The sequence below is a fragment of the Varroa destructor genome, unplaced genomic scaffold, assembly GCF_002443255.2.
Source record: "Varroa destructor unplaced genomic scaffold, Vdes_3.0 BEIS01000003.1, whole genome shotgun sequence".
NCBI classification, from domain to species: Eukaryota; Metazoa; Arthropoda; class Arachnida; order Mesostigmata; family Varroidae; genus Varroa; species Varroa destructor.
This window is the reverse complement of record NW_019211456.1, coordinates 32,488,377-32,516,270: the sequence shown is the minus strand read 5'-3', so window position 1 is coordinate 32,516,270 and position 27,894 is coordinate 32,488,377. Positions and strand designations below refer to the sequence as shown.

The window sequence follows — 27,894 nt, the reverse complement described above, 5'->3', positions numbered from 1 at the left end:
GAAAAAAATGCTGTTACTCAACTCTGTGCCAATGTTATGCTAATGTAAGAAGCTAATAGAGGTCACTATATGGGAAGAGGCCAGACGTAATCCAAGGCGGGCAGGTGTATAGTCGCGTTATATAGACTTGTCTAAGCTGCTACATGCAAAAGTACACCCTTGACACGTAGTAATAATAATAACTTTAGATCAAGTTATGCCGCTTTAAATGCTATCCATATCTGACATGCTTAGATTTTTCCAGCCCGTATTAGATTTAAGCTTGTGTGTAACCAAATAGTTTTTTTTTTTATTACCATATTAGCTAATACTGGCATAGAAGCTATTAGAAGTGAGAGGAATTATTAGACCAGCACCGAGACATGTTATAGAGTCCTATAACTGTCGCTGAAGGCTATATCAACCAAGAACCAGTTCCGTTCTGAACGGTCTACTATTATTCGTATAAAAGCTATTATGTGACTTACTGGTGTTGTTTATATCCTTCCATTTAATCTTCAAAGCGGAGCTATGTAATAGCTTACGCCTAATCAAATATACTTATCTATGAATATTCTCTGCGTAAAAATGTTCCAGCTCAGACAAACCATGTCTTTATGTTTCTATGGGCCTATGGATGTATATCCCTCTTGTTTAGCGCAGTTACACAAGTTCCACGATCCTATCGGAGGTCCCCAATCGGCGCGTGGCAGCTGGGCCTTGTTCTATGTAAGCGTCTGGATCAGGCATTACAGCAGCCGCCTCTTCGAAGTAAACGTGGGAGAGCGGTTCAAGCATAAAGAAACGAGGAAACAGCAGGCCCTAAGGGCGGCCGGAAATTCTGCTCCTGACATAGAGACGAGAGATCGCAACTCGGCTTCTGGCAGAGGTCGATGGTGGTGTCCTGTTTTAACGGCCTGGAAACGCACGATGTTCGATCTCTTTCTGTTTCATTTGCTCGCTTCAATCTTCATACTCGAGCTCCTTCCTATGCTCACTCTAACCGCTTGTTCTTCGACGGCGGCTTTGATGATCGAACTTTGCACTCTTCCCAGGACAACTGCATAACGCATTACAATCTCATTTACGAGACAGTCGCGCATCTCGTTCAATTGTGTACGTTTAACGGGCGTGCTTCGGCTTATCTCGCGCGGCTACTCGCTGTATCCTATATTAGCAAATGGATAAAAAAAAATCGGAAGGATATCAGACTGGCGACATTTAGCAAGCAATCGTATACAGTTGTATTTTGACCTATTTGACCTAAATATATGAGATTATATAAATCAAGTTCTCTTTTTTTAAATCTAACCCGTTAGTATTACTAAAATATTAATATTACTTTAGAACATTTAGCAAGGCTGATGTACGTTGAGGTTAGGTTGCACGTACGTTGCACGCCCTTGTGAAGTGAATCACGTTTGCTTATAAGTGACAGCATGTGCAATATTTTCGACAATGCAATCATGAACATGTGGAAAAACGTGTGTTAGATACGCTGAAGTTAACCTCTGTACCGCGAATGCATGTTAAATTGCATAATGATAAGCCAGGTTTTACTTAATGAATCCAATCCTCATGGCCGTTTACTACCCATTATCCCCCATTTAAAACAGTTGCTGCGTGTTCTTCGGCTATGGCGAGCACCTAGCACTCGTCGAGTCGCTCATTACCTGCGTATGATACAGTTTCGGATCACCTTCAGGGCATCATTTCGTAAAAATAATAGCGTCTCATATAGCCAACTGTAGCCAGTAACACCAACTACACTCTTAGTCTGCTGTGATTGTTTTTATCTCTTCAGATTTCGGCAACGTTGTCAGCGCAATGTTTTCGTCCGATGGTCTCGCGTCGTTTTGACCTGGCCTGCCATATTTTGCAGTATTCTGTTTTGCCACCCTCTTCGATACAACGCGTCTGACCCACGTGACATCGGCGTGACAAGACGGCGTGTGCTCGAACAGAGTCAGCAAAGACAGCCGACTTGGTGGCGGGTTCGGCAAGCCAGCAATCGGTTGCCGACCGTCAGCAGCACGGAGTGTGTGAGTGGTGATATTTTGTATCGACGTTTTTGAGCTGTTTCACCGCCGCTGCTGCTTCGGCTGCCTGGTATTAGTCGTTGTCGTCTTGTGGAGGGTTGTGGTACTACTAGTGGTCGTCATACAATAGTAGCGGTGATGGCAATGCTGGCGGTGGCTGTCGAAGATGGGGTTGGCGTTGGGGAGTTGGGAGGTAATGGCGTAAAGAGGGGCGGCCAGTTCGTCGGCCGCTTGCTCGTTCTTGTTTGGTAGAACTCAGGCAGAGACGGAGGCAGGCAGCTAGATAGTCAAACGACTGGCCCTGCCTGCCTGCTTGCCTGTCTGCTTACCTAGTGCACGAGCAGCTCGGCGAATACTACTACTGCTGCTGAGCCTTTGTGGGGGCGTCTAGCGGAGGTCTGTGGGCTGCCTGCCGCTTGCTCAGTGCAGTACGACGATAGAGGGGCTGTGGGAGTGTAGCTGGGGTAATGCTGCTAAAGTCTACTACTTGGGATCTACGAGAAAGAAGGAGTAAAGAAGGGATGAACCGACGAATGGGGCGACGGGAAAGAGGGACGAGGGGGAGGGAGAAACGGCGGGAGGGAGGGCAGGAGCGCTGGAGGGGATGCGATGGGGGTAGGTTCGTGCACGGGGATGGGGCAGAAGAGCGTCTTTCACAAGCCGCGCGCTTCTTCGTTCTATCTGCGTTTCGTTCACTCCGCTCTTCGTACTTTCCCCGCCTGCTCGGCTCGCCTGCCGCCACCGCTGCCGCTCCTCTTCCCCCGCTTCGCCTTCTTCGTGTGTACGGCGGCGGCAGAGGCCTTCGAGGTAGAGGCAGGCGGCACCCGTCGGCCTGCCGGCAGCAGGCCAGAGCCGTCGACTGAGCTGGGAGCAGAGAACAGCCGAGGAGAGTAGGCAGGAGGCGCAGCAAGCAGGAAGCCTAGCTGGCTAGCAAGCTGCCAGCGAAGGCAGCATCGGCAGTAAGGCTGGAGGCGAACAACGAGTGGTAAGGCTGCTTGAGAGATGCGAGCCGAGCCTCCAGAGCGGACGAGGAGAGACGGCCAGGCTTGCGAGCAGGCAGGCGAGCTGCTCCCATGGGGAAAGGGGACGAACCGGCAGAGGAACGAGGCGAGGCGGCCCCGGGGGTGCGGCAAGCAGTCCACAAGAGTCGTACAGGGGGTTGGGGCTCTGGCTGCCACTGCCACCGCCTTCCCCTTTTCCGACTCGGCCTTAGCGGCTTCGCCTTCTCTGCTTCGCCGTGCTCCTCCTTAACTCGCCTTCGTCGTTTGCGTCCTACTGCTGCTGCTGCTCCACCTCCTCTTACAGCCACAGCCGTCGCTGCCGCTCTGTTCTTGCTCCACTCCAACTCTTCAGCCTCTGCTGCTTTTGCCTTTGCTGCTGCTGTTCCTAGACCGACCCCATTTACCCCTAACCGCCCATAGCCGTCCCCTTAACGCTGCTTCCGTCCCCAGTTGGCGCACATTCACCAAGCCACCACCACTCTCACGGCTACCACCAGCGTCGACCAACGCAGCCAGCGCTCTGCTGCTACTAGCCTGTGTGCCCCTACAAACAGCACACAGCCTGTCCAAGAGCCGGTGCCATTACCCCTTCCAACGTCTTCGCGTGGAACTAGTCTTGCCTACCACTACTTCGTCTTCTTCTTCTTCTACTACTACAACTACTGCCACTAGCGCTGTCCAGAAGCGTGCCAGCCTTCCACGACTACGGCTATATACCACAGACCGGCCGCAACGAGGGTGGCTACTGTTATTGCTACCGCCACGACTCCCTCGTTGCTCGCCAGAGCAGGACGACTAAAGCGTAGAGGCAATTTCTCTTGCTTCTGCGTCTTTGCCTTTTCTTCTCCTTTTCGCCCACCAGACGTATCGCTCTTTCACATCGTCTATGTCCTCGTCGACTCCTTCGTCGTCGCCATCGTTGTCCTCAGCATCATAATCATCATCACCGACAACGGTGGCTGCTATGGTCAGCTCGCAACTTTTGACCATCGGCCGACCATGGATGAAGCGGGATCACTGCTGAGTTGGCCGCTGTCTTCTCGCTGGCCTAGCTGGCAAGAGCGGATCAGGCTGAGAGCCAAGTGGGATCGGCTGACAGCCAGTCCCAAAGACGCATAGACCATCTAGCGGATAGTAATGCCTGCTCTGTGGCTGTTGGTTTTGTTGGGCTAGTGGCGATCTTCCTTTCGAGACGATGGTGACAAGGAGGTCCCCAGCTAACGCAGCAACGGAGAATCTGAATCCCGATAGTTTAGGCGTCCCTCATCTTCGACTGCCGCTCCGCCCCACCCTGCGATTATCCGTTCCACTCCCAGGAGGATGAACGGGAAAACATTTGCCGCAGCAGCGGCTGGTCAATAATAGCAACAGCAGTAGAGGCCAGACTGGTCGATGTGCAAACTTTTCTAACCCTTTTGCTTCAAAAATGATTCTTTTATCCTTAGTCATGGAATTGCTCTCTAATGAAACGAACATTCTCATTCCGTTCTCTCATTACGTACGAGGCTGCTGGGCCCTTCGGAGCATCTTGGAATCAGATGATATATTAATGTATGCTTGTGAAAAAACAGAAATGTCACGGCGCGACACCTAGTGTGCACGCAACGTACAGCAACTCAAAATACTTTATGGCAAGTATACTGTGTTTTACAAACATACTGTTCTCATTTTCGTTATACGCAACGTTCTGTGCCTAAAAACTTATGTTTCTAACTACATATTTAGCTCAGATCCAGGGAAAGCTCTGTCAAATGCGTTCAATGCTTCTAGTTGTAAAGGAGTTAGAATCGTTACATACTTTGTCACATTTCCGGCACTTGTTTTTGTTAGGGATCGATTCTGAGCAAAAAGATGTGTTCGTAGTCTTAAATCCCCCGACTTTTCCATTCTGCACTGGGTAACCCTGTGCGCCGACTGTAGGACTAGGGCTAACTCTAACAGTAAAGGAAACTTTGAAGGATCCTATCCACTTCGAAGTACATGTTGAAGTTTGTAATTGGGAGTAGCAGACTAGGATTGCCGAATAATAATGTGCTTAGATGACGGCCATTTTAAACAACACGTGTATAGCAAATAACAATTGTTTGTCTCCAATTCTCGTATAGAAAAAAAATATCGCACAATTACACTTAATAATGAAACTATTGATGCATCAAATCCTAGATGTTGAAGTTTCACAATAATAACCGCGTTGATAAATTCTTCGAACGCCGTCCGCCGATGCTTGCTGAAACGTACACTGCTTTAGTAAAGCTGCCTTCTATAACCTTTTACTCTGCTGGGCGGCCAGAAATTCCGAGTTTGTCTTTGTGATGACTGAGTCGACTGTGTTAACACAGACGCCATCTTGAAAAAGATTCGCATATGAAGAAGGACATAGATAGAACTGGAAAAGAAGTTAATCAGTAACCATGGTCGAGTTGGCGACGTTTACTATGCCAATGTTTTGACCTGACCATCGTACCTCGAGATAAAATAAGTATAGGTAGTACAGAGTTTGTCATTCAGTTTTTCTTGCTTGTGCACATATAGTTTTATGTAATGCTCGATCCAATGTTTAGTAAAGATTTTTCCATGTGCTAGGAAACAACTAGGAGCCGCCGTTTTAACCGCCGTTGCAATGATTCGCACGTACAAACCCCTATGCAGTCACTGAATGCGCCGGTATAGACTTAATAATACAGGCATTTTAATTTTTCGGAAGATATGTGTAACAAATAGTTTTTCTCGCTTTATTTCAAATTAGCTAGTAGGTCATAACTAAGAATGTTTCATACCTTCGATTGCTGACCGTGCATACATTTGTAATATAAAATGCTCTTGTAAATCTCATAGTGCAGATGCGCGCAATTAAGTCCTACACAACCTCATCTTTGTTTATATGTTTTTCTCTGACCTTGCCTACCCCTCTTAAGGCACCACAGTTACTTCCTTTGTATCACTTATGGTGGTGATATTCCATCCAATGTCTGTGTTTCGTTCTCTGCCGAAGTGGAAAGGACGGCATCTACGAAAGTGCGTATGCCTCTGCGTGTCTGTGTGTATGCAGAAGATTCTGCCGAGTAGAGGAAGTTTTCTGGGGTTTTTTGGAAGGGGTGGAAGCGGGAATTGTCTTCGTGATAGATATCAATGTTCACTACAAGGACAGTGTAGCTAGTGCGAGCTCCCCCTCCTTGGCGGTCCCGATCGGCGCAGTTTGTTGGCTGAACAGGGTGCGCTGCTGTTCGTGATATCTGTCGTGCTTCGTGTCCTGTCCAGAGGTGGGTCAGTGTCTGGTGCGACGGTTAGCGACCGGTTGGGTTGTCTGGATAGTTGGTGGGTTAGACGCCCGACCGACCGACCGACCGAAGATCACCCGGCCTGGTCTTCGGCCGGACCAACTAAGAGGGCTGGGGAAACGATGTGCCTGGGGAAGGAGAAGCCGGTGGGGGTTTGTGGGTTTTTTTTGTGAGGAAGGGGTTCAAGCGCCGCCACCCGGGGGCAGCACCCCCTTCTATGGGGGTGCTGCTTGCCTGCTAGCAGGAAACGGGACAGAGCGCCAATGACTCAAAGAGGGTACGGCGGTTTAGGACACGTTCGACCCGAAACTAACGCTGATGGCATTGGTATAATAAATCCGACTGATCGCGCTGGAAGAAAGAGTTTCAAAAAGGAAAACTGCGATGGGAACTTTTTTAAGCTTCTTCTGCTGAACATTGCGTAACTACGTGGTTATTTGTGAATAACTTGCTTTGCTGTCAAATATTTAATATTGTATATACTCAATCAAAATATAGCAACCTCATAGACACGCAGATCAGAGTAAATAAATGCGCTAACATGTTACTTTTATATACCAATTTACAAAGTTTGCATGTGAGTTAGACCAATGGCAAATTCTCGTTTATTTATAGTGTTATTATTTAATCGTTATAACTGTATCAAATGTTTTGTTCAAATAATAAAAAATTATTATTTAAACACATTTTCATTAAACACAAACACATTGAACAGATTTTTCACCACATACATGGTAGAGAATCCGATATGATCGTATAGCTTAAAAAGGCTAATAACAACTACCAACATATAGTTTTTTTTGCATCACATCAGTCTTTGTAGTACTATATTGCGATGTCATATCGAGTTCTGCAATGTCCGAATCGTTACTTACCTGTGCCAACTTTCATTGTCACTTATTTTCCATCTTGGTAACCTTCGACGCGACGCGCTTACCCTCTGACCAGAGCGCTAGTCGGATGTCCACTGTCGCTGACGTCGTCCTCTTAAGAAAGAGACTAATAACGATTTTGCCAGTTGTTGTTGGATTTAGTTCGAAGCCGGCTGCAGTATCGGTTTTGCCCCTTGACCCTGATCTTTACTTCCACTTAGCTACGTTGCCTGTCTTCGTTCGTGGGTTCTTCCGTGCGGACTGTAGTCCGACCTGTTAGCTGGTTGCCTTCGTGTTTACCTGTCTACGCGACGCTAGTCGTGGTGACGCTGGCGGCAGCAGTGGGGTAGTGGACACGGTGTCAGCTGTTGTATTGCTTTCTCTGCTAATGCTGCTGCTGATCTGCTGCTTCTCGTGATCCGAGCCTTTGGGCAGTGCTATTGCCACCGCCATCGTAACCGAAGGCAGCGTCGTGGGATGTGGCCGATGTTGCTTGTCTAAAAGCAAGCTAGAAGCAAGAGAAGACGGACGGAATGGAGGCAAAAAGGGGTAGCTAGGCGCTAGATTTTTCCGTCCGCCGTTGTTGCTCTTGACGCTGCTCCTCCCGCTGCCATCCGAGCTGTTACGAGTCCGTAGAGCGGAAGAGCTTGCTTCATCTCAAACCCCTTAGCAGAAGCACTGCTAACGTACGCTACCACAATCAGCACAGCAGCATTGGCAATACTGCTTCTAACTCAAGGGGTGGCGGCAGCAGCAGCATTTGCTCCCGTTGAGAGTGGCAGCGATGGCTGGCGGCTGTAGTGGCGGCGAAGGCTAAGGCGGCCGCAGCAGCGCTGCTGGCTCTTCTATAGAGACCGAGACCGGTAATGCCCACTGCCTGGCCTAGCTGCTTACCTACCTGTCCGCTTTGCTTGCTGCTGCTTTCGCCGCTACCACCGTTGCCTGGCCCTATCCGTGCTGCACCCTCGGGCAAGCGGGTGCCAGGCGCAGGCGGCGGTGGCGGGGTGGAGAAACTAAGCGCACGACCGAAGGGTTCGAGTTGGGGCAACTCCGCTAGGGACGAAATGGGGCGAAGGGCGAGAGTGGGGGTGATACGGCCGAGGGTGGTGGTGGTAGAAGCGGAGCAGAAACTATGGGCCAGCAGGGAACAGAAATAGGAAAGCAACTCTGAAGGTTCGCTCTCTCGGCAGCGCGCACGGGTCTCAGGCGGCACAGGCGGTAGCAGGCAGCCAGCAGCAAGGGCTTGCTTCGAGGTTCTTTCACGCTTTTTCCCATCGTTCGTTCTTCTTTCACTTTGGCGATCGTCCGCTCTCTGGAGATGCCCAAGAGCTCACCCTATCTTGCCCCCTCCCTTGCCCCCGTGCTGCCCCAGATCCGCCGCCTGCTCACAGCCCTCATGGCCCTCCTCATAGTCCACGTAGCTCTTCCCATCTCAGCTAGACAAGCAGCTAGCAGCCCGTTCCCTACGCCAAGTCCCGTCTTGGCAGCTACTGCTTCCCTTGGCTCCCTAGCGCTACTACACTACTCCTTGCTGGTGCTAGCGCTGCGGCTTCTCGTAGCTACTACGTCCTGCTAGAGGGCCTCGAAGGCTCTAGGAGGAACGCCGGCCATCCGCAGACCGTCCATCGGCCTGCCAGCTTGCTAGGCAGGCCGCTAGGCAGCTAAGCAGTAGCAACCGCCCTCGAGCGGGCTGAGAAGGTTTGGTTCCCTTGGGTACGACCCCCACTGAGGGGACGGCCACCGGCCAAAGCAGCCAGCTATCCAGCTAAACCTGCTAAAGGGCTCGCCTTGCCACTGCGGCTCAGAACTACCACAGCCGCCCGTGTGGGCAGACAGAGGTACGGTGCTAACCAGAAGTGGCAAAGCGGCTGGAGAGTCCCAGTGCAGCAAAAGCGGTTCACAGCTAGCCAGCAGCGACCCAGACAGCCCGAAAGTGAGGCGACCAAATGCCGCTGTTGTTACGACGGGGTGGCGTCAGTGCCGGCGGGTAGGCGATAGCAGGAGCAGCGGCGACTAGGTGCTAGCTAGCGAAAATCCTCGGGGATATTGGGAGGCTTTGAAGCTTTCAAAGAGATATGGATATGACGAGAGCAATAGTGACAGGACCCTGCAAGACACAGTAGCAGCGGTAGCAATGACAATCATGATGATGAAGTTGCTGTCGTTGCTGCCGTTAAAGTTGCGGCGGTAGCAGCGGTAGACGCTAGTCCTTGTCTTAGAGGTTTCATGGCTAGGCTGGGATGGGTTAAATGATAAGTATGATGTCCTATCTCGACTATGATGTCCGTATACATCTTCGTTTGTTAACGATGCTGTTTTCGATCTGCTTTAAACAAGGACTACACATCGGGTGCAGCGTAGGCCTGAATGTTAGGCAGAAAAATGGGTAATATGGAGAACTGGACAGAAAGATAAAAAAACGAGCAGGGTTAAACTTTTTGGCCATCGTTGAATTTCAGAGCGTACGCTTCAGAAGTTTCCTTAAGCGTGTGCGACGGCAGCACGTTCAACTTCGCAGTTTCGTGTGCAGATATAATAATTGCTGTAGAATAGGAGAATTCGACGATTGGCAAACCGTTCAAGGAAATCATACGTAAGGAATACGCAAACACTAAAAGTAAGCGGAATAATGTTGTGACAATATGGCATAGATATCAAGTTTGTTTTAATCAAATGTTCAAATAGAGGTGCAAGATGTAATGAGAAGAACCTTCCACTGTAACTCTAACTATTTCTGTAATTATCAACTTGAGTGCTGTCGCATTTCATTGCATGCTTCCAGTAACCTTTCGATTTTCCTAAACAGGAAAAACAGGATAGTCCTGTTGTCTATAGAAACACCGGCAAAATTTAGACACTAATACGGATCGCCTGGATGTCCTGACTGCGTGCGACCGTCTTAGTGTTTAGCTATGCTAAAATGTCCACAAAAAATCTAATAAACATGAGCCGAAACATTTACGTAACAATATTATTCAGAGCCTGGGGTTCCAATACTCGCTAACTGCTAGAAATACTTGATAATTAAGGTGTCTTAATTTCGGTAGCTATATGAACTTCTATAACTAACTTCACTGAATACATGAGATGCAGAACACCTAAACGCTTCAAGCAATTCACCCCAAAGCCGCTTTACATCTAACATGGGTGGGGCAATTACGGTTTGGAGGTCAATAAACACCTTATAATATACTTACTAACTGGAGAACGCAATGGGTCGTACAAAGATGTCAAATAATTCAAAATGACAGCGATCTAACGTATCATTTGCTTTTACAGTGTACATATAGTGAGTGTACAGCTTGAAAAATTCGCCAACAACATTTCTACAAGTCTAGCCTTTTCAGTTCATTTTTGAATGTTCAGCGTGTATAAGTTTTATCAGGAACTGAAGATGCCGGATGCTTTTCAGGACGCCACGTATCTGTTTTAACTTAGAGCCTAAAATCTTATACAGGAATAGTCCGCACTATTCATTGTCTGCCACCCATCAAAGATAACTTATAATATAGAGTTTCCTTTTTATCTGGCCTCTCTTCTGTACTGTCGCATGCGTACGTTCGTTCTGTTAACACTTGGAGAAGCTGATTATTTAGCGCTACGAAAAGTCGAATGTAAGAGTTCTTTTTCTATAGAGAAGTTCTAACGAGTACGTTCATTACAGGCAATCAAGGTGCAAGTCCACGGTAAGATGAAGAAATTTTCTACCGAGTACCTCAAACGGCTTCCTAATACCTTAGTTCGAGAGTACAAACGCAATTACAAAAATGTTCCGGTAGCGCTCTTTTTTTTGCAGTAAACCATAATTATTAGTTTCCATTTTTCTGCCATCGGCTAACAGAAAATTTGTAATCCCACGTTGTCTTTATCCGATACTTTCTTCATAATAGACTGGGGACCGTAGCAACCGTGAGTTAACCCACGGCCTTGTGGTCGTTATGCGCAATGTACCCAGCTGTGCACCACGAAAAAATGCTAACAAGGGTTCCAGTTTTCGTTGTTAGCGTTGGCTGAGAAGGCCCTTCTCAAGGTGAGTGCATGAGGACAGGACAGAGGACGGGTCGTGTTACTCGCTAGCCTAGCCTGTTGGGTTGCTTTGCGTCTACCGGATGGTAATTGTCATTGTGATGCTGAGTAGAGATTCAATGGCGGCTGTTGCAGCCGACAAGAGTCGTTGTGCTGTGTGCTATGGTTCTGTGTGTACAAGGGGCAGACCCGAACGGCAGAGCCACTCCAGTCGTCGTGCAATTGCTCCCAAGTGCACGCACAACAGCAGCAGAAACATTCGTTAAGCCTGTGCAGTATGTGACGCGATCCAGCCTTAACATCCAAGCATTGCCTGCTAGCTTCGCCAGATCATTGCGGCAGAGACATTAACGGTGGCTGGCTCGGCCGAACACTTGTAGACTTGAACGACCTCGATGGAACGCTGTCTACCTGCCGTGCTGCTGCTGTGGTAAATCGAGAGCTCAAACAGTAAGGAAACGTACGAGCGCCCAACTGGCAGGAAATGTAGAACTATTACCTGAAATGACAACAAATGATAATATTGGACATTTCTATCGGCTAGATATAGTGCATAGTTTATCATATCCCGTCCAGGCTATTGAAAGATCGAGTAAAACTAAAGTTAGTTAAAATATACGTATGGCTAAACTTGCACATCGGTGGACTATTTCATCTAAGTGCACAATAGCGGAAGCGACAAGGCCAAACGTGCACGAAGGTTTATTGGGCCGTGTCTATGATTGCCGTGTAGGGATGGCGTGGTATAGCACGGTAGGCTTAAATCAGCCGTTTCCGAATTTTTTTCATTGAACAGTGGTATAAGCAGTTCTAGTATCAAAGAGAACGCGTGCGTAGATTAGATCGAAGGTCACTATTAAATATCGACTTATACTCAATTGTTTACACATATTAGAAATGGGAGCCGTTTACTGCTGAAGTCGCTAAATGTTGGTGCGGTCATGTCAGCATGTGTTTTTGATTTCAGTGATAAATGTTGCCAGTCCGGACCGACGTACTTAGCAGCCAACGTGTATCCTTCAAAAGAGTGGCAAAGTTTGAGGATTGGGCACTCGTTTACCGATATCGAAGTAGCGGTTACGATGAAAATGAAACGAATCAATAGATTATGAATCTTTATGTAGAAGGAAGTCGTGACTCTACTTGACCGCTATTGCTAGCCCGATTATCTGATCTTTTTCTACTGTTTAATGCTGTTACCGCTTTACGTGAAATAGTGCCCTTTCTCTACCACTTGAGCCGACTACAATATTTAATTCATTGGCGTTGGAAGTAACGATACAATAGCTAACAACTGGTACACTTCTACAAATCTTCAATACTCGTAGCGTCTCATTGCTGTTAGCACCATGTACATGTATCATGCACATACTCAATAAAATAAGATTTTCTGATATACCACAGATCGCCTCTCGTCTAACTATAACAACTAATTCATATAATGCTTTTGATACTTACATGCTATCGTATATCTATCTACATATCTGATGTATATATAACCAAAAAAAACTAATATATATATATATTACAGACAATAATCACATGTCAAGTTACATTCTGTACAGGATGGTTTATATGACCTTTCTCTTGGCTATTTAAATTCCTTATATTCACGATCTTGCATAAACTTTTCTGGCTATCCGTTTCGCGTCATTAATTAATTTGGCAGTGAAGTATTGGCGTCCAAGTAGTCACACAAGCTTCGGCCGTGACTTTCGAGAACTTATTTCGTCCAGTGTCCATCTCGGCCAACGTAGCGAAGGATATGCGCTAGACTACGCTTCGCGGCGTGACAAACAAACAGTCTGCCCGATTCTCCGGCGTACTCCAAAGCTTCCAGTGAATTGTTGGTTCACTTGCGGTGAAGGAGAACGGCACAACAGAGATGGAGACGATGGTGACGTCGCTGACGTTGACAGAAAGGAATACCGAAACGGTATCCGGATTTTTACATCGCGCCGTTGGCCTTTGAGACTGACTAACGACTTTTGTCCTGTTCTCCCGCGGCTTGCCGCCTTCCTAATGCCCCTGTCTTGGACATGATCTTGCGTCTTCGTTGGATAATCCCCTGCCTGCTGCTGTTTCCCATCCCCGTGGCCCGTTGTCGCTGCGGCCGTTGCCGCTGCGGCCCGTTGCCGTTCACCAACTGCTTGTCGCGGTAAGTCGTCCACCTGTGACCTCTCCGCTTGCTTCTCCCGCCCTTGTAACTGTCAGCCGCGTGTCAAAAATTGTCACATCTGCCCCGACATCTCTCCGACCCTTAGGCTGAGACGCCCCATAACCAGCCCCCCTGGTCCCTATTCCCGTCAAGCCCTTTGCCAATGCCCTAAACTCAGCTGCCTTTCCTGTGGAAGCGTCCATCGTTGTGCTTTCCCATCTAGCAGCCCCGGCAGACTAGCCGCCCCACCTCCAAGTCTCTTCGAAGGAAGCCTGCCTCGCTGCCGCCTTGCCTGCCACGCAGACAGGCGGACAAGCGGAGGGCGAAACGCCGTCAGGGTGTTGGGTTGTTGGGATCCGCACTTCGTCTTGCTCACACTCGCATTCTCATCCCACTGGGCTTCTTTTCTTCTTCTTCTACTACCCCAGGCCAGTTCGCCGCCTCTCTTCCCCCTCTCCTTTTCCACCTCTCGCACCCGTCCACGCACGAGCCCCGCACAGTTGCCGTTAGCCCCTACCAGTTTCGTACTTCTTTTTGCTCTTTCAGTCTTCTCTCTGTCCCTTTCTCTCTTTCCTTGCTCGCACTCATTCTTTTCCTCGCTTTTCCGTTCGTTTTTCCCATCATCGCCCCCTTCTTCTTCCCCCTGCCACCATCACCCTCTTCCTCGTTCACGTTCTGCAGTCGACACTAGCCGTCCTTTTGCGAGTGCCTATTTCTTATCCTTCACCTCATCCTGCTGGTTCTCCTCGTGGGCCTATCTTTCCCTCCATTCCCGCCCTCTCTTTTCACTCCATCCCCACGTCCTCTCCCGCACTATCCCCCTCTCTCGCCTCTTCCCTCTCTCGCGAGGCAAATGCATCCTGTTCGGTTGCCTGCCGCTCTCGCCAACTGCCCGCATTGCCTCGGCGGCCGCTCGTTCTCTTCGTCACTCACTTTGCCACTTCTCTTTCTCGCTCTCGTTTTCCCGTCTGGGTCCCCCGCGGCGGTCGGACCCGGCCCTTTGGCCCGATCTTCCCCCGGCCTCCACCCTCCGCACCCTGTCCATTCCATCCCTTCGGCTTCCCATTCCCTCACGTTCCCAAACCTCCTCCGACTTCTTTCCTCGGAATTCGTTCTATCGACCATCTTCTTTCGTCGTGTGGTTCTTCGTTCTATTGGATATCGCAGAGGAATTTTTGGGAAGAGAGAAGCGCGCTTCCCGTTTCCCGTCGCTGCCTACTCTGCAGCTCCTGCCTGCCGCTCCCTTTACCGCCTTCTGGCCATGAGGACAAGCAGGCAGCAGGGAGGCAGGCAGGCAGGCAGGCAGACGAGTGGGGGTCATTGGGGATATTTTGCGGGGAAGTGGCAGGGTGGAGAAGAAGACAAGCGAGAGAATGAGAGTACGGGAAGACCCGAGGAAGACGGGACGCAAAGCGGGAGCAGCGACAGGCGGCCAGGCAGCCAGGCCGAAGGAACGGACCGAACCGAACCAGCGAGCAACTTAACCAAGCTAGCGAGGGGGCGGGCGGGCGAACAAGCGACGGACCAGCCGACGAGGCCGGCCCGCCAGACGGGCGGGAAGGCCAGCAAGCACTGGACGGACAGACCAAGCCAGCGACGTACGAAACTACGAGCGAACGAACCAGTGAGCCAACGAAAGAAGTAGCGAATGAACGAACGAACGAACGAACGCTAGGAAAAGCTGAAGAAGGAGGAGGAAAACGACGACGACGACGACGACGACGAAGGAAACGAAGAAGAAAGCGGACGGAATGAACTAAAGAAAGGCAGACACAGATGTAGAGGTGGTGAGCAAGAAGGCGAACGAAGGATACTGCTGGTAGAGTAGCACGAAAGAATCGGTCCGAGTTAGGGGCCGAGCGCGCAGTGGTGGTATCATAGGAAAGCCCAGGACGAGCGATTGGTAAAGAAGCTCTAGCAGACGTGGTAATAGCACAGGCGACGAGAACAGCACCAGCATTGCGAGTCTGGTAGAGACGGGTGGGCAGGGGTTTGGACCTTTGGGTCCGGTTAGATGCACGACGAAAACGAAGAAGTCGATGACGACGCGTTTCTACGAACACTATGACAACAACAAGCAGCGACGACGGCGCCAACGACGAAGGCGATGCTGCGGATAGAAGTTAGTGGCGGCCGCGATGGGATGAGATGCTGGCGGTGCCATTGGCGGTGCTCTTGGTGGCGGCGACGGCAGTAGCAGCGATGACGGCTGGGGCGAGTACAACGCGTCGTCAAGCATCAAAGTTCCCTATGCCCCGCCCTGTTTCCTGTTTATCTGTTACTATCGTGGGCTGATATGGTGGGGACAACAGAAACAACAACGACGATGTTAGTTGGGTGGCAGAACTAACAACTACAACAACAGAAGCAACACAAACACTTGCACGAAACTTAAGAGAGAAGACAAAGAGGTAAACTACCCATAAACGTGATTTCAACATATAAATATCAATACTGAAAATAATATTTAGTCAGTATTTAATCTATCTAATGGCAAATCTTAAAACAATTTAAGCTAGAAGACCGTTGTAGGAACACTAGAAATGTGCGTGTATTGTCCGTGTATAATGCAGCCTGTAAGAACGCCCCTAAATGCACTCATGTGCCATTGCTAGTCAATACATTGCTCTTCTTCCGCTTTTGCTTTCCATTTGTTGTGTGAGCAAATGCGGCGGTAAACTTGGGTTTTCAGCTAGCGAATGCGTTTATATGCAGGTTCATACGCAACTCCGTCACGCTGGCTACTTCCCTTCTAGACAACTTAGTTTTACTATTACTTCTAACAGCAATAGTAGCTATAGTGATGGCCGCTGCGGTAGTTGCAGCGAAGGTATTGCACGCAAGAAAAGTCTAGGTAGGACGACGAAAGCCAACGGGCCAGAGTAAGGGAAGAAGCTCGAAAAATGAGAGGCGGCCGGCCCGTAGTTATGGAGAATTCCTAATGTCAATGTCCGAGTGCAGAAGCTGCGGCGGCAGCAGCCACGGCTGGCGTACTTGTCGTTGTAGAAGTAGTTGAGGTAGCAGTAGTAGCAGCGGTAGTGAAGTCCTAGAATGGGACGAGCTGAGAGGTCCTCACGAAGCGTGACGCTTCGCAGACGCCTATCTTTAGACGGAACGGCAGTTCAGCCGGTGCCGCCAAGCCGCGCTGGGTCTTCCTTGGGGACTCGGAAGCAGCGAGGGAGTCTTTCTTAGCTCTCGTCGTTCGTACCATCTCTTTCACCGTCCTTCGTTCTATCGCCAACAAGATCACCCAGCGCTCTGATCAATGGAGGAAAGGTGGCGTAGTTTCCCGTATCCGACCCCACTTCAACCTTTCCTGGCACCCCCCGGTTGTTTCCAAAGCGTCCTGCCACTGCCCGAGGTGCCCGCTTGTTCTATCGAAACCTATAGATCGACGGGTCTTTTGCATCCGGAAAGCAACGGTACCGTTGTCGCTGTGTTTATATATGGATGTCTATATGCGTGCGTGCAATGTATGCGTGTCTGTATATGTGAATAATGCATAATTATGTACTATGTCATGGGCAGTTATAAGTTGAGCATGATTTTTCTTAGAGCACTCGAGTGTAATCATGGAAAATTGGCAATCTTTTAAATTTGTTTTAATACACCTGGTCAGGTACTATACGGTATCCGGAATACAGGATGAGAACAAAAAAATTACATCTTAAATTCGTGTTCAATACCGAGCAATTCTGTACCCGTTATCCGAGTAGCATATAATAGTGTATATTACAGTAGACACACACACACACAAACCCATTTAAGATTACAGCTCTATGTTCTGATGTTCATAATGGGCGCTGCTACCTATATATGGGTGGGTACATGTTAGGCAGTATCATGCCTCGGTACGAGGGGTGAATCCCTGACTAAAACGGAACGGAGCTATGCGAAAGAAAGAAACATTGGGGAACCTAGCGAACCGCGCCTGGAATGTGCTGCTCCACGATACTGTGGCGGATTTATAGCGCAATCTGCAGGAGTAAATTGAGAGGCAGTCGCAAGACTCAACGAAGGCAGCGATTGGAGGTCGCCAAGAAGAACCCAAAGGGCTAGAACATTCCGAAGAGGGCAAAAAGTCGAGCGTCGAGTCAACCGGGCAGACGGGCGCCGCGGTATGCTGACTCAAGTTTATGTTCGCTTCACGAGCCGCAAAAGCGGTTGTGATCTGCCCTAGAGTGCTCACGGGCTCGGTGGCTCTTTCCGATGACTGCTTTCAGTTACTTGACAATAGCGGATTTCCTGTACTGGCTGCGTGCAACTGGCTAAAACATCGACACGCGTTAGTGAATCCTGTACAGAGAGTGAAACGCTACATCTCAGAAGCTCGCCTCAGACGACACAAATAGCCCAAAAATAGGGACGCAAGCACACAATGGTATATATCACCGACCAACTCACAATCGTAGGCCAGCCAGAACTACTCGGTTATCATTGGATAAAGTTATTTTACCTAATGGTTAACTCGAATACAAACAGATTACATAAGAGATAACATGCGTACGGAAATCGATAATAGAAATACATAACGTTTATTCTCGCTAAAATTAACAGAACCAAGTTAATATGATTTGGCATAAACAAGTATATATATATATATATATATATATATATATATATATATATATATATATATATATGTATATTCTGGCTGGTTGCTCGTCGTAGTGGATATGCGTTAATAGGCTAGAGAAAAGCTGTTCATTGGAATAAAACAACAAACCAATCATTGAGAAAAATACGCCGTTTTCCAAATTTGAGCCTCTCCTCGATGAAAGAACTTTAATAAAATTATAGATATAATTAAAACTTTCTTTTTTGCCCGGTCTACATCATTTCCAACCTTCATGCAACTTCCAAAAAAATCCCAGGAAGATATTTACGAGGCAAATTGGAAAATACTCGATAGAGTTTAAATTTCAAAGACTCCATTTTCCAACATTTATAGGAAATGTCCAAAAGCCATTTTTGGTATATATCTAAAATTTTCATACAAATATTAATAGCCTATTTAGAAAGAAGAATATTAATAGCGAATTTTATATTCTAGATAAGCGTCTTTTTTGCACTTTCCGGCCGTTTTCAGCCCGTACATCTTTAGAACGTTTGATTTTCTAACAGTTTAATTTCGTTGGATTTTTTTTGTTTTTGGCGTAACTAGCGAGTTCACACCGGTTAATATTGTCCGACGCACAGTTATTGTGAAAAAATTATTAAAGAAGCACTATTTTGAAGATGACTTATAAATAGTTTACACCCCAAATCGAAGCTATAATTGCGATGGAAACGCTGGTTATCTGACAGTAGCAACGACACTTACTGTATATACAACAAAGCTTGTTAGATAGCTGACGTTTGTTTTAGGAACAATTTATAGAAAAATTCGCATTTAGGCGTTTTACCATCTATATGCCGTTTTCTGGTCAATTGGAGTGGGCAGATGCTATGGATTACCCCCCAAACAGAGTCTAATTAGCAATGAATGAGCAGCTTTTTTCATAGCAGCGGTGCGTACAGGCGTGCTAGTAATTTTAGTTTCTGCTGCTGCAGCTGGCCGTTTCTATGTGATCGCAGTTTTTTTTTTACGGAAACAACATCAAGAACTACAGCAGTAATAATAACAGCGGAAGCTATAACAACGACTCTAACTAGTCGGCCGATCCTCCAAGCCGTCTATCCCAATACTGAATGCTCATGAACCCCACGCCCGCTTGCACATGGCAATGCAAGGTTCGGTTACGAGGAAGGTTGAGTACTGAAACTGCTCTCGTTTCTACTTATGCGAAGTAGATTCTAGACGTATGAATTCAAGACGGTCTGCTTAATCGAGGTATGCCAGTCCAAGATTCATTTGCATTTCGTAATGTAGCCTTCGAGAGGTGAGACGGAACGCGCCATATGCCAGCTGGTGTGGAAATGGCCGCCCGTCAAACCTGTGTATATGCACGAGGTTTGTGAAGGCCACGGAAAAGAATAGGAAGAGGTGCAAAACCTTGACGATAAACTGACGTGATTAGGCCACCGAGTAATTCTATGCTGGCAGTGACAACCTTGTAATTAAGTCCTTAAACCTGAAAAGTCGTTACATGGTGCCCCACCATCGTTGAGGACTGGGCTAAGCCAATCACTTGCTTACTATTGGATTATAAAGTTAAAACGCATGTAAGACGAGCATATGACAGATGGTATTATCTGTTTGCGAAATATTTGTAGAGTGTTACTGGATGATAATCTTGTTAAGTAAGTGTAGCAAAGGCGTTAGACCGTCAAAAGAACTTGTAATGATCATTTTCACTATTTTTGTTATGAACGAAACAGTGCTACGTAAGCAAAGGTCGAACGCATCCTGTAGTAACCTATCTGTTTTCTTCTGGTTTGTATTTGCTATTTTTTTAGAAGTCCAAAGCAACTGAAACTACGACCTGTTGATGATGAAATTTGTACTGTCCATTTGTTAGGCCGTACGAAATTACCTCATTGAACACTGACTGAACTATAAGACTAAAATGGTAGGAAAACTCACTGCTTACCTAGGATATATTAACGCAACATAATTTCCCTTCTTTTTTTTCCGCTAACTAACAATTTACTGTTGCTATTAGCCAAACCTCTGACCGTTCGACTCGTCGAGGACAGGCAGGATAAAGGCTGGGGAGAAGGGCAATGTACAGGATCTTTAATGGGCTCCTTCGGCCTTTAGCGCCCTCTGGGTCGACATCCCTAGCGCCATTCGTTCCATACCCCTGGCTTATACTGTCAGTCCGGCTGGGAAGCAAGCTGAGTAGGCCGAAGAGGCCGCCGTTTGCAATTAAGAAGCGGTCACGTGCCACGTTGCTTGCGCCTACTGGAAGGTGCACCTGCGGATTGTGGCCGGCCAAACGGGTGGGCCTGCGCGTGGCCCGGTGGGATGTGGCGTAGCCGGAAAGACAGAGCAAGTCCAAGACTAGGATCGGCAAAGGAAAGTCTTCCCAGCGGTTATCCAGCCAGCGAGCGCGCAGTAGACTGAGGGCCAAGGAAAACCTAGCGAGGATCTTATCCTTGCCTAGTTCCGGTACTTCCGGCAACCCCCGGTTATTTCCCCCCGTCAAGTCCATGCAGCATGCTCAAAGACGGTCAGGCAAGTGAGTGAGCAGCCTAACGCTCCATGGACGCAGCACTTCCGGCGATAGCTAGTGCGGCTGCGACGACCACATATAGAAGCTTGTGTGTAACAGAGGCCTGCGTCGGCCGACAGATATATAGACCTAGCTTCTCTATAGAGAGCAACGGGAACTGGCGTTTGGGACTGGCAATACCTGAACGAACGAAATACCCAAAAGCTTGCTGGTTAGTCGCTGCCCCGCAGTCGCTGAGCTGCTGGCCACGTTTGCTTTTGCCGAAGAATGACAACGAGAAGCTGGAGCTTAGAGGGCGTTACTGGCGTAGTTAATAGTTACTATTTGGTGGCAAGCATGTGTCTATTTGGTTTTCAATAAAGGCTCCGCATATTGACAGTAATCGAAACTGCTCAGTAACAAAGCTATACAGAAACTCAAGACCCTGAAGGCTGGGTACAAGAAATATCTGCGCATAGTGCAGCTCCAAATGCGGAAGTCCGACCTGGCTTCAGCCAAATGCATCATGTCGGCGAGGTACAGTTATGTTACTAAGCCACGTTCATCGATTTAAAAATAACCATTCGTTCCATACAGCTGGTAAATAAGGACATTTAGAACAAGATGACCTACGAAGTTGATAAAGCATTACGAGACAATGACGTGGCGAGTCACCTCATCCGGCAGTTGGCTCGCAAATTCAATACAAGGTTGTACCAATTTTATCTTAACCAAATTGTAGATCCTAAATTTTGTTGCACCTACCTTAAAGTAGAGATGTTGTTCAGTAGCGGCTTCATTGGCCTTATAGTATAATTCGAACTAATATGTAACTGTTGATACAGTAAACGAACTTTCATGAAGATAAGGTTAAATCGTATATGCAGATACTGTCAGAGGAGACGCATGCTTATATAATATAGAGCTACTGAAACGTTGCAGTCTACCAAATTAGACACCGAACGACTACACAAGTTGCAGGGACAGCTGTTAACTTCATCGGCGAAATGACCTCGTTGGCCCAATATGTTTATGCTTCACAGCGTTTTACACGAATTCATAAATTTGTATGTTTTCAATATAACGTTTTAGCCACTAATCAATAAATAAAATTGTTCGATATTGTAAACTATGTTTAAGTCTGTTCTCGAAGAACTCGTCCGGCCGGTTTTTACGGTCCTCTTGATTGCCAAATACGTGACCACAAATTTCACTTATTAGTAATAGGAAAAAGTAATTGTTCGTTGACGTCAGCTCTGAAGTATATGGGAAGCGCAAAATCTCCAACTTAGGGCGGTCTCAACGACGATCATGTGTGGTTTGGCATTTTCGTGAAGGAGAATGATTTTGCCTTGTTTGTTAGGTCTTGTCTGCCAGAGAGCCAGTTGGCCATATACAGATCCTTGATAACTGTCCTATTTTTTTCGCACATTTTTCACTGTGTGAGATTTGTCCTGTCCTAGCAAACACACAAATCATGATCGTTTAAGAATGGACATCTGGCCTAACTCGGGCCATAGGCGGATTTCCTGGGGCTAGCCATTCCATTTTTTACCTCATGTGGATAGGGATGACGCCATTTCCCGTCATTCATAAACAATTTTCTATAGGAGTCCCATAGGTTTACTAAGGCTGACTATATTCATATGATAGCAGTTGGTCTTTGCGGCCACTGGTTTGCGAATCATCTATTTAAAACGAGTTTTTGGGTGCTTCTCTTATCGATAGCCATAGCGCCACGATGTATCTTAAAGTTTCGAAAATACCATTACTCGACTTCACAAGCTATTAAGTGCAACACATCGTACAAGTAGTCCAGGCCGCTTGAATATCTATTTGACTAGGGCAAAAAACGGAAGAAATAGTAAATATCAAAATGCACTTCTTTTTACCGCATTTTATATTTTTAAAAGCTCATATATTGGATACGAAATTCTGGTCGCTATACTCTGAGCTGATGGAGGCAAAGGGACGTTTTCAAGTTGTGCAAACAAACGGTAGTGAAATGAAGGCAACGAGAACATTTCAAATGCCTATTACCTGTGTTGCAGCCTATCAGTGGGATCGTCCTATTACTTTTTAAAGGTTTGTTTGAAAATTTCTATATTTTTTACATGCCCCACTTGTGCTTCTTGATTATAACGTTCTATAGCTTATCTTGTAAACTTTTTTTGGCCAGCCGCATTTTTGTGTTAAGTTAAATGCACACTTATCAAGCTGCCTATAAAGGCTATACAAACTTAGAATTTTTTTTAGCACACCGAAAAGCTGTAACTCTTGCACACTTCATGTAAAGCCGTCAAGACAATAAACCGGAAGTATGAATGTTCTGTGCAAAGACGTATGATATTATACGGTAAAATAGAAAGGAAAATTATCTGTCACTCATTAATCATTCGAATAACTTCGTGTCTATGTTTCGTATTGAAAATGAAATAGTAATCGTTGTTAGATTTCGTTGGTAGAATAATATATTCAACGACACCAGAATATCAGAGGAACTAGGGCACGTATAGCATACGGATCCTGCAAGAAAATACAATTTAAAGTACCGTGTCTTAATTTGAAAATTCTGACCTAAATTGACTGGTATTATTTCTAACAAAACTTAAAATATTTATGATCTTCAAAGAACAACGATTCTAGCCACCGTTAAACTGAGGGACTCGGTACTTTTGAACGGCAAATGCTTCCCCTACCTGAGAGATTACGTGTGGCAGAATTATAATTAGCGTCGCCGTACTTCTGAAAGCGTTGTTGTGCTTGCGTCAGATGCGTCCTAGTTATTATTATTACTCAAATATTCAGTTATATTAGTATTGCTCGCTATCTTCCTTTACTGGCACACACGCACTAACTGAAAGTACAAACAGCTAGTTATGAGCGATCTAACAATAACATGATACTCGTGTTGGCAAGGCTTCAGTTGACATCCTTTCCGTAGCCTACTCGACGAGTACGATCGAGCATCGCATGCTTAATAGTTGAAAACCTAAATGTTTCGAATTTTACGTTCGCCATTGCCGTTAAGCAGTCGATCAGACGGCTCGCCCTTAGCGCAAAACGAAGTGTGTCTATGCCCGGATTCGAACCTACTACACCGCAGTCCCTAACGTTACCAGGCAAATACGTTAGCCATTAAACTACTAGAAAAACGATAGTCAAAATCGCTAGCATCTTGACGAGCAGCTTCGCCTTCCTTTATACGGATGATAAAGCAAATCACACGTTCCCTATCCCTTAGTGGTTTACATTGATAATGCTGGTGGGAGCACCGATTCTGATATCTACGTTGCTGACGATGACGCTGATATGATTGGCCTGTTGATCATAATAAACATGACGATGATTTTTTGGAGCTTTTAAATGGCAGTGTTATAGATAAAATGTACTTCAATCATTAACTTCGTTGGCGAACTCTTTCGCTACGTACTTGTCCCGAATATGTTGTGGATATTCCATCGCAGCAATCCAATTGAGAAGCCTTCCCTCAGTAGCTACCAGAAGACCGTCGCGATCTCCAGTGCAGCTACCACTTGTACGTTCGTGTGTGTTCGTTATCGTTTTTCTAACGAAACTGTGCTGATCGTAGAGCAGTGCTACTGCGACGACCAAGTGGCGACGGCGCCAATAGTAATCGCGCACCAAGTCCGTCTCTAGCTGTCCTTTCTGTCCTTTCGGCGAGGATTCTACGTATAAAAGCGATAGTCCTCCAGCATCATAACGAATCGCGCAGCAAGACTGATGGAAAAAGGAATCACTGGAACAATCACGGATATTTACGCACTGCTCCATGCGGTACGGTGCGATGCCTATACTGAATGGGTCGTAGCTGCTTCCAGCATAGCAGTTGTAGAAGTATAGCTACAATGTTGCTGTAGTAGTTAAAGGCATGACGGAAAGTTTCGAAAGACGGATAATGTTAGCACTAGCTCGAATAACATAGCTACTCATACGATAAAACTACGAGAACTTTTTTGGTAACTTTATAGTAGCAGGCTCTTTTTGTTAACTAGCCATAAACTACGTTGATAATTTATGACAGAACGATACGGTATAGCAATCATGAGGTAGGTCAACGTATAGGATAGGTCATACATAGGTTATACATCATCACATCGTGTGCTAAAAGCACAAGTATTACTGCAATTGTCATTGCTGGCCGTAACCCGTGGCTGCGCAAGCATAAGAGCGGTTTAATATACCACAGTATAGGACACTATATGATACTGCTTTACGCATCATTACCGTTCCAATCAACGTATTCCCCTTGGTCGTTCGCCAGTTGCATACTAACCACAGGGGCCACTATTATGCCGTTCAGTTTTGCTGACTTGTTTATAACAACTGCTCAAAACAGCTGCACACGGTGGCGCCGTCTGGCGGCTGTCATTCGAGCCCTTCAAGGTAAACAACTCGAGGGCAACGATGGCGATATCGAAGCCGGGGGACTGCGGCGACAAGCAACCGACCGACGAGCGTTGGTCGCCCGCTCCATCGTTCATCCAATGCCTCTTGTCCGGTGGGCCGCTTGTTTGTTCTTTCGATGAGGGTAGCACGCTGTGGAAGTGCCTGTTGTGCTGGTGATGACGACTGCTAAGAGTGGCTTTAAGGGGAAGGTAAAAGAAAATGGGCTGTTGACGCTGCCCCCACCATCGCCGCCGATTGCCGTTCGTTCAGTTTCTTTGCCGACAAACACAACTACAGGCCGTCTGCATTACTCACATTAATGGCTAAAGGGGAAAGTTTTATCGGCCAGGGCCAAGAACTCCATCGCTATTCGCTCGCCATTTCTATCGTTCCTACGTGTCTTCGTAATCAGTGCGCTGGCGATGAGTCGGCGTGCTGTGCTCCGTTCGCCGCTGGCTCGACCGCCTTTGCTTACCGGTTGCTCGCGTTATGCAAAAAAGACACCGACGACCCGACAGAGCGTAGGCAGATAGTCGACAACTTGATATAGAAGCAGCAGCGATTGGGGGTGAGCTCGAAATAAGTGGTAGACGTCGGGCCGCGCTGGAATAAACGAGAGAACCGTCTGTTGACGGGAACGTCATCAATTGGCCGGCGGTCGCGCGGCTCGCGCACGTTTGGCCGCCTCACGCTCATCCGCATGTGTAAGTGAGCGGCTACGTATCTGGACAAATGGCTAAGACTCTCAGAGAGAGAGAAAGAGAGAGAGAAAGAAAGAAAGAAAAAGAAAGAAAGGAAGAGGAGAAGAAGACCTCTTTTTGTTGTTGTTGTTCCCGCCGTCGTTATTGCCCAATTGTGTTGTGTTTGCCGGCTACTGCCGTTGTTGGTGTTGATGCCCGCAAATACGCCGGTGATGGCAGCGATTTTGCTGTTACGAAATCAAGCTTGTGGTAGCGCCAAGGGCCTGGGTTACGGGGGCAAACGCGACTCATGCCGCCAAGGAGAGCACCAGACAGCTGAGAAGAAGTAAAATATTCGTTGTGTGGTGATATGGCAGGTATGGCCGTCAAACGGTGGGCCCACACATGGCGCACTGGCGCCTGACAATTATCAGAATGCGACACGGCGATAGGAAATGTAGTAGGCTAGCAAATAATCATTCTAATAACGTATGCCAACATTGAAAGCATTGTAATTATAAAACCAAAATAACTGTAATAAAGTTAATGTGTCTCTTTAAATTATATAAAAAATAGAACTAAAAAAAATTCTAATTAAAACTCTATTGCATAGCTCTTTATATGATACTCTCCTTGGTATAACAAATTTCGAGAGAAAAATATTTCTTGAGCGAACATTTAAGGGCAAGCAATGCATAAATTTATCCAGCTTCATTCACCCAAACCAGTTCCTTTTTTTAAGAAAGGATAACGTTCCTTTCATGCCATTATAGTCAATTTCTTTGGAATAGGTGTGTAGCTCGCAGTTGAGTCATCACACAATAGTCTACGACGGAAATTTAAGGAAAAACCGAGACCAAAGATACGTGCTAAACATAAACACCCATATCATGTCTGTGTGTAAATAAATGGTGCAGTATTCCTCACTTAAATGAACATGTTAAATATGATAGTCCGGAATGTTTCTGCTAGATGTATGGGCTCGAGGTAAAGATGAACATATAAGAAAAAGGTGTTACTCTTACTATAACTACACTTCGCACATTTCATATAGTAGATCAACGCACGAATGTATGCATGTATGTAATATACGTAGGACATCACGTTTTCGTAACGGCCTTCTCCTTCAGCGATGCCATCCAACAACAACGGCATTCCTCTGGCAAGCAATAAAATAGCGTTTATAGACAGCCAGGAGGTTGCAACGCGTGCATATCGTCTATGAGGCGCTGTTGTCGCGCACGCACGCACGTATATACATCTGCCACATACGGCTTTCACTTGATAGCAAAATGTAACTGCTTACTCCTTGTGTGGTTCAAGAGACTGCATGCATGCGAGTATGCATAAGCCGAGGAGGCCTGCAGTCGTGGTCCTGAGTTCGCCCAGCGTTGTTGGCATTCCACTTTTTGGCATAATTTTGAATTTGCGCAGGCATCCTCACTCACCGATGGTATGAAACGACAAGCAGGAAGGCTGGACAGTTGTCGCAAACCTTAAACGCACTGGCTTGCACCATCAAACTCATATGACAACATGTGCGCTCGTTCTCATCCAAGAGCGTATGTTGTTATTCTTTCTGCGGCAGCCCCGTCAATACGGGGTCTACGACGCTGCCGGTCCAGATTTGTTCCGTTTTTCCCACCTGTTGCCTTATTGTCTATTAACGTACTTCGCTATATATACATATCGTGAGTCCGAAGAGGCATTTGTAGGCCTGCCGAACGTTGAAGCCGACCTCGTATACTTGTGAACGGGCTACATTTACGGATGGTAGAAATACGTCTCTCCACACATGTATATTATAGCAATTTTAGTGCACGAAAAAAATTTTCTTTAACTCTAAATATCCTAACAAATTTAACTCTTTGAACCTGCGCTCTATCATATAACCGAGATTCCAAAAACATGTGTGTATAATCTTACCGAGGACAGACTAAACATTCCATAGGCGCAGGTCCCTGGACTTGTGGCTGGATACAACTATTTTCGTTTATGTCGACCGTTTTGTATGTGCCGCGTCGAACGACTCAGCAAATCTAGCGTTCTGTGTCTGGCGTCGCCAAACGGCAGTCGCGGCGGCAAGTTTTCGTTCGACCCGGCTTTTGGCGTGAACGCGCTTCCGCCGACCAAAGCAACTCCAGCAACAGCGGTCGCGGAGATTTCGCTTTGGCAAAAGCTCCACCGCACTTCTACATGGGTTTGTGCCGAGTCCAATGACGGCGGCGGCGGCGGCGGCGGCGGCGGCGGCGGCGGCGGCGGCGGCGGCGGCGGCGGGGCCAATTCCAGTCATGAGTGGCTGGCCCGTAGAGTGGTAGTGCATTTCACTGGTAAACCCCTTCCCTCCCTAACAG

General features: G+C 47.1%; 1 protein-coding gene and 1 long non-coding RNA gene across 10 annotated transcripts in view; one reads left to right on the top strand and one right to left on the bottom strand.

Annotated features, from left to right (window-relative positions):
• Positions 1–12,598, top strand: part of LOC111247472 (uncharacterized) — a 45,813-nt gene extending 33,215 nt beyond the window's left edge. For 4 of the 8 annotated variants that reach the window (XR_015324561.1, XR_015324564.1, XR_015324560.1 and 1 more), the window contains 3 exons: positions 9,629–9,786; positions 10,834–10,855; positions 11,060–12,598. Coding sequence is in view for 1 of the 8 variants with exons in the window: in XM_086984711.1 (XP_086840837.1) it covers positions 9,629–9,762; positions 10,834–10,855; positions 11,060–11,173 (270 nt within the window). In the remaining 7 variants the exon portion in view is untranslated. Of the gene's footprint in view, positions 1–1,783; positions 2,022–9,628; positions 9,787–10,833 lie in introns of all 8 variants that reach the window. The other 4 variants (XR_015324565.1, XM_086984711.1, XR_015324566.1 and 1 more) reach the window with 4 other exon arrangements.
• On the bottom strand, positions 1,008–26,415 carry LOC147756832 (uncharacterized). 2 transcript variants are annotated; one of them, XR_015324568.1, is made up of 4 exons: positions 23,884–26,415; positions 23,150–23,771; positions 7,173–11,694; positions 1,008–1,147 (listed from the first exon to the last, which is right to left on the bottom strand). It is a non-coding gene; the product is annotated as an uncharacterized LOC147756832 (long non-coding RNA). The 2 variants fall into 2 exon arrangements; XR_015324569.1 differs by lacking the exon at positions 23,150–23,771.
• Positions 26,416–27,894: the final 1,479 nt, after the last annotated feature.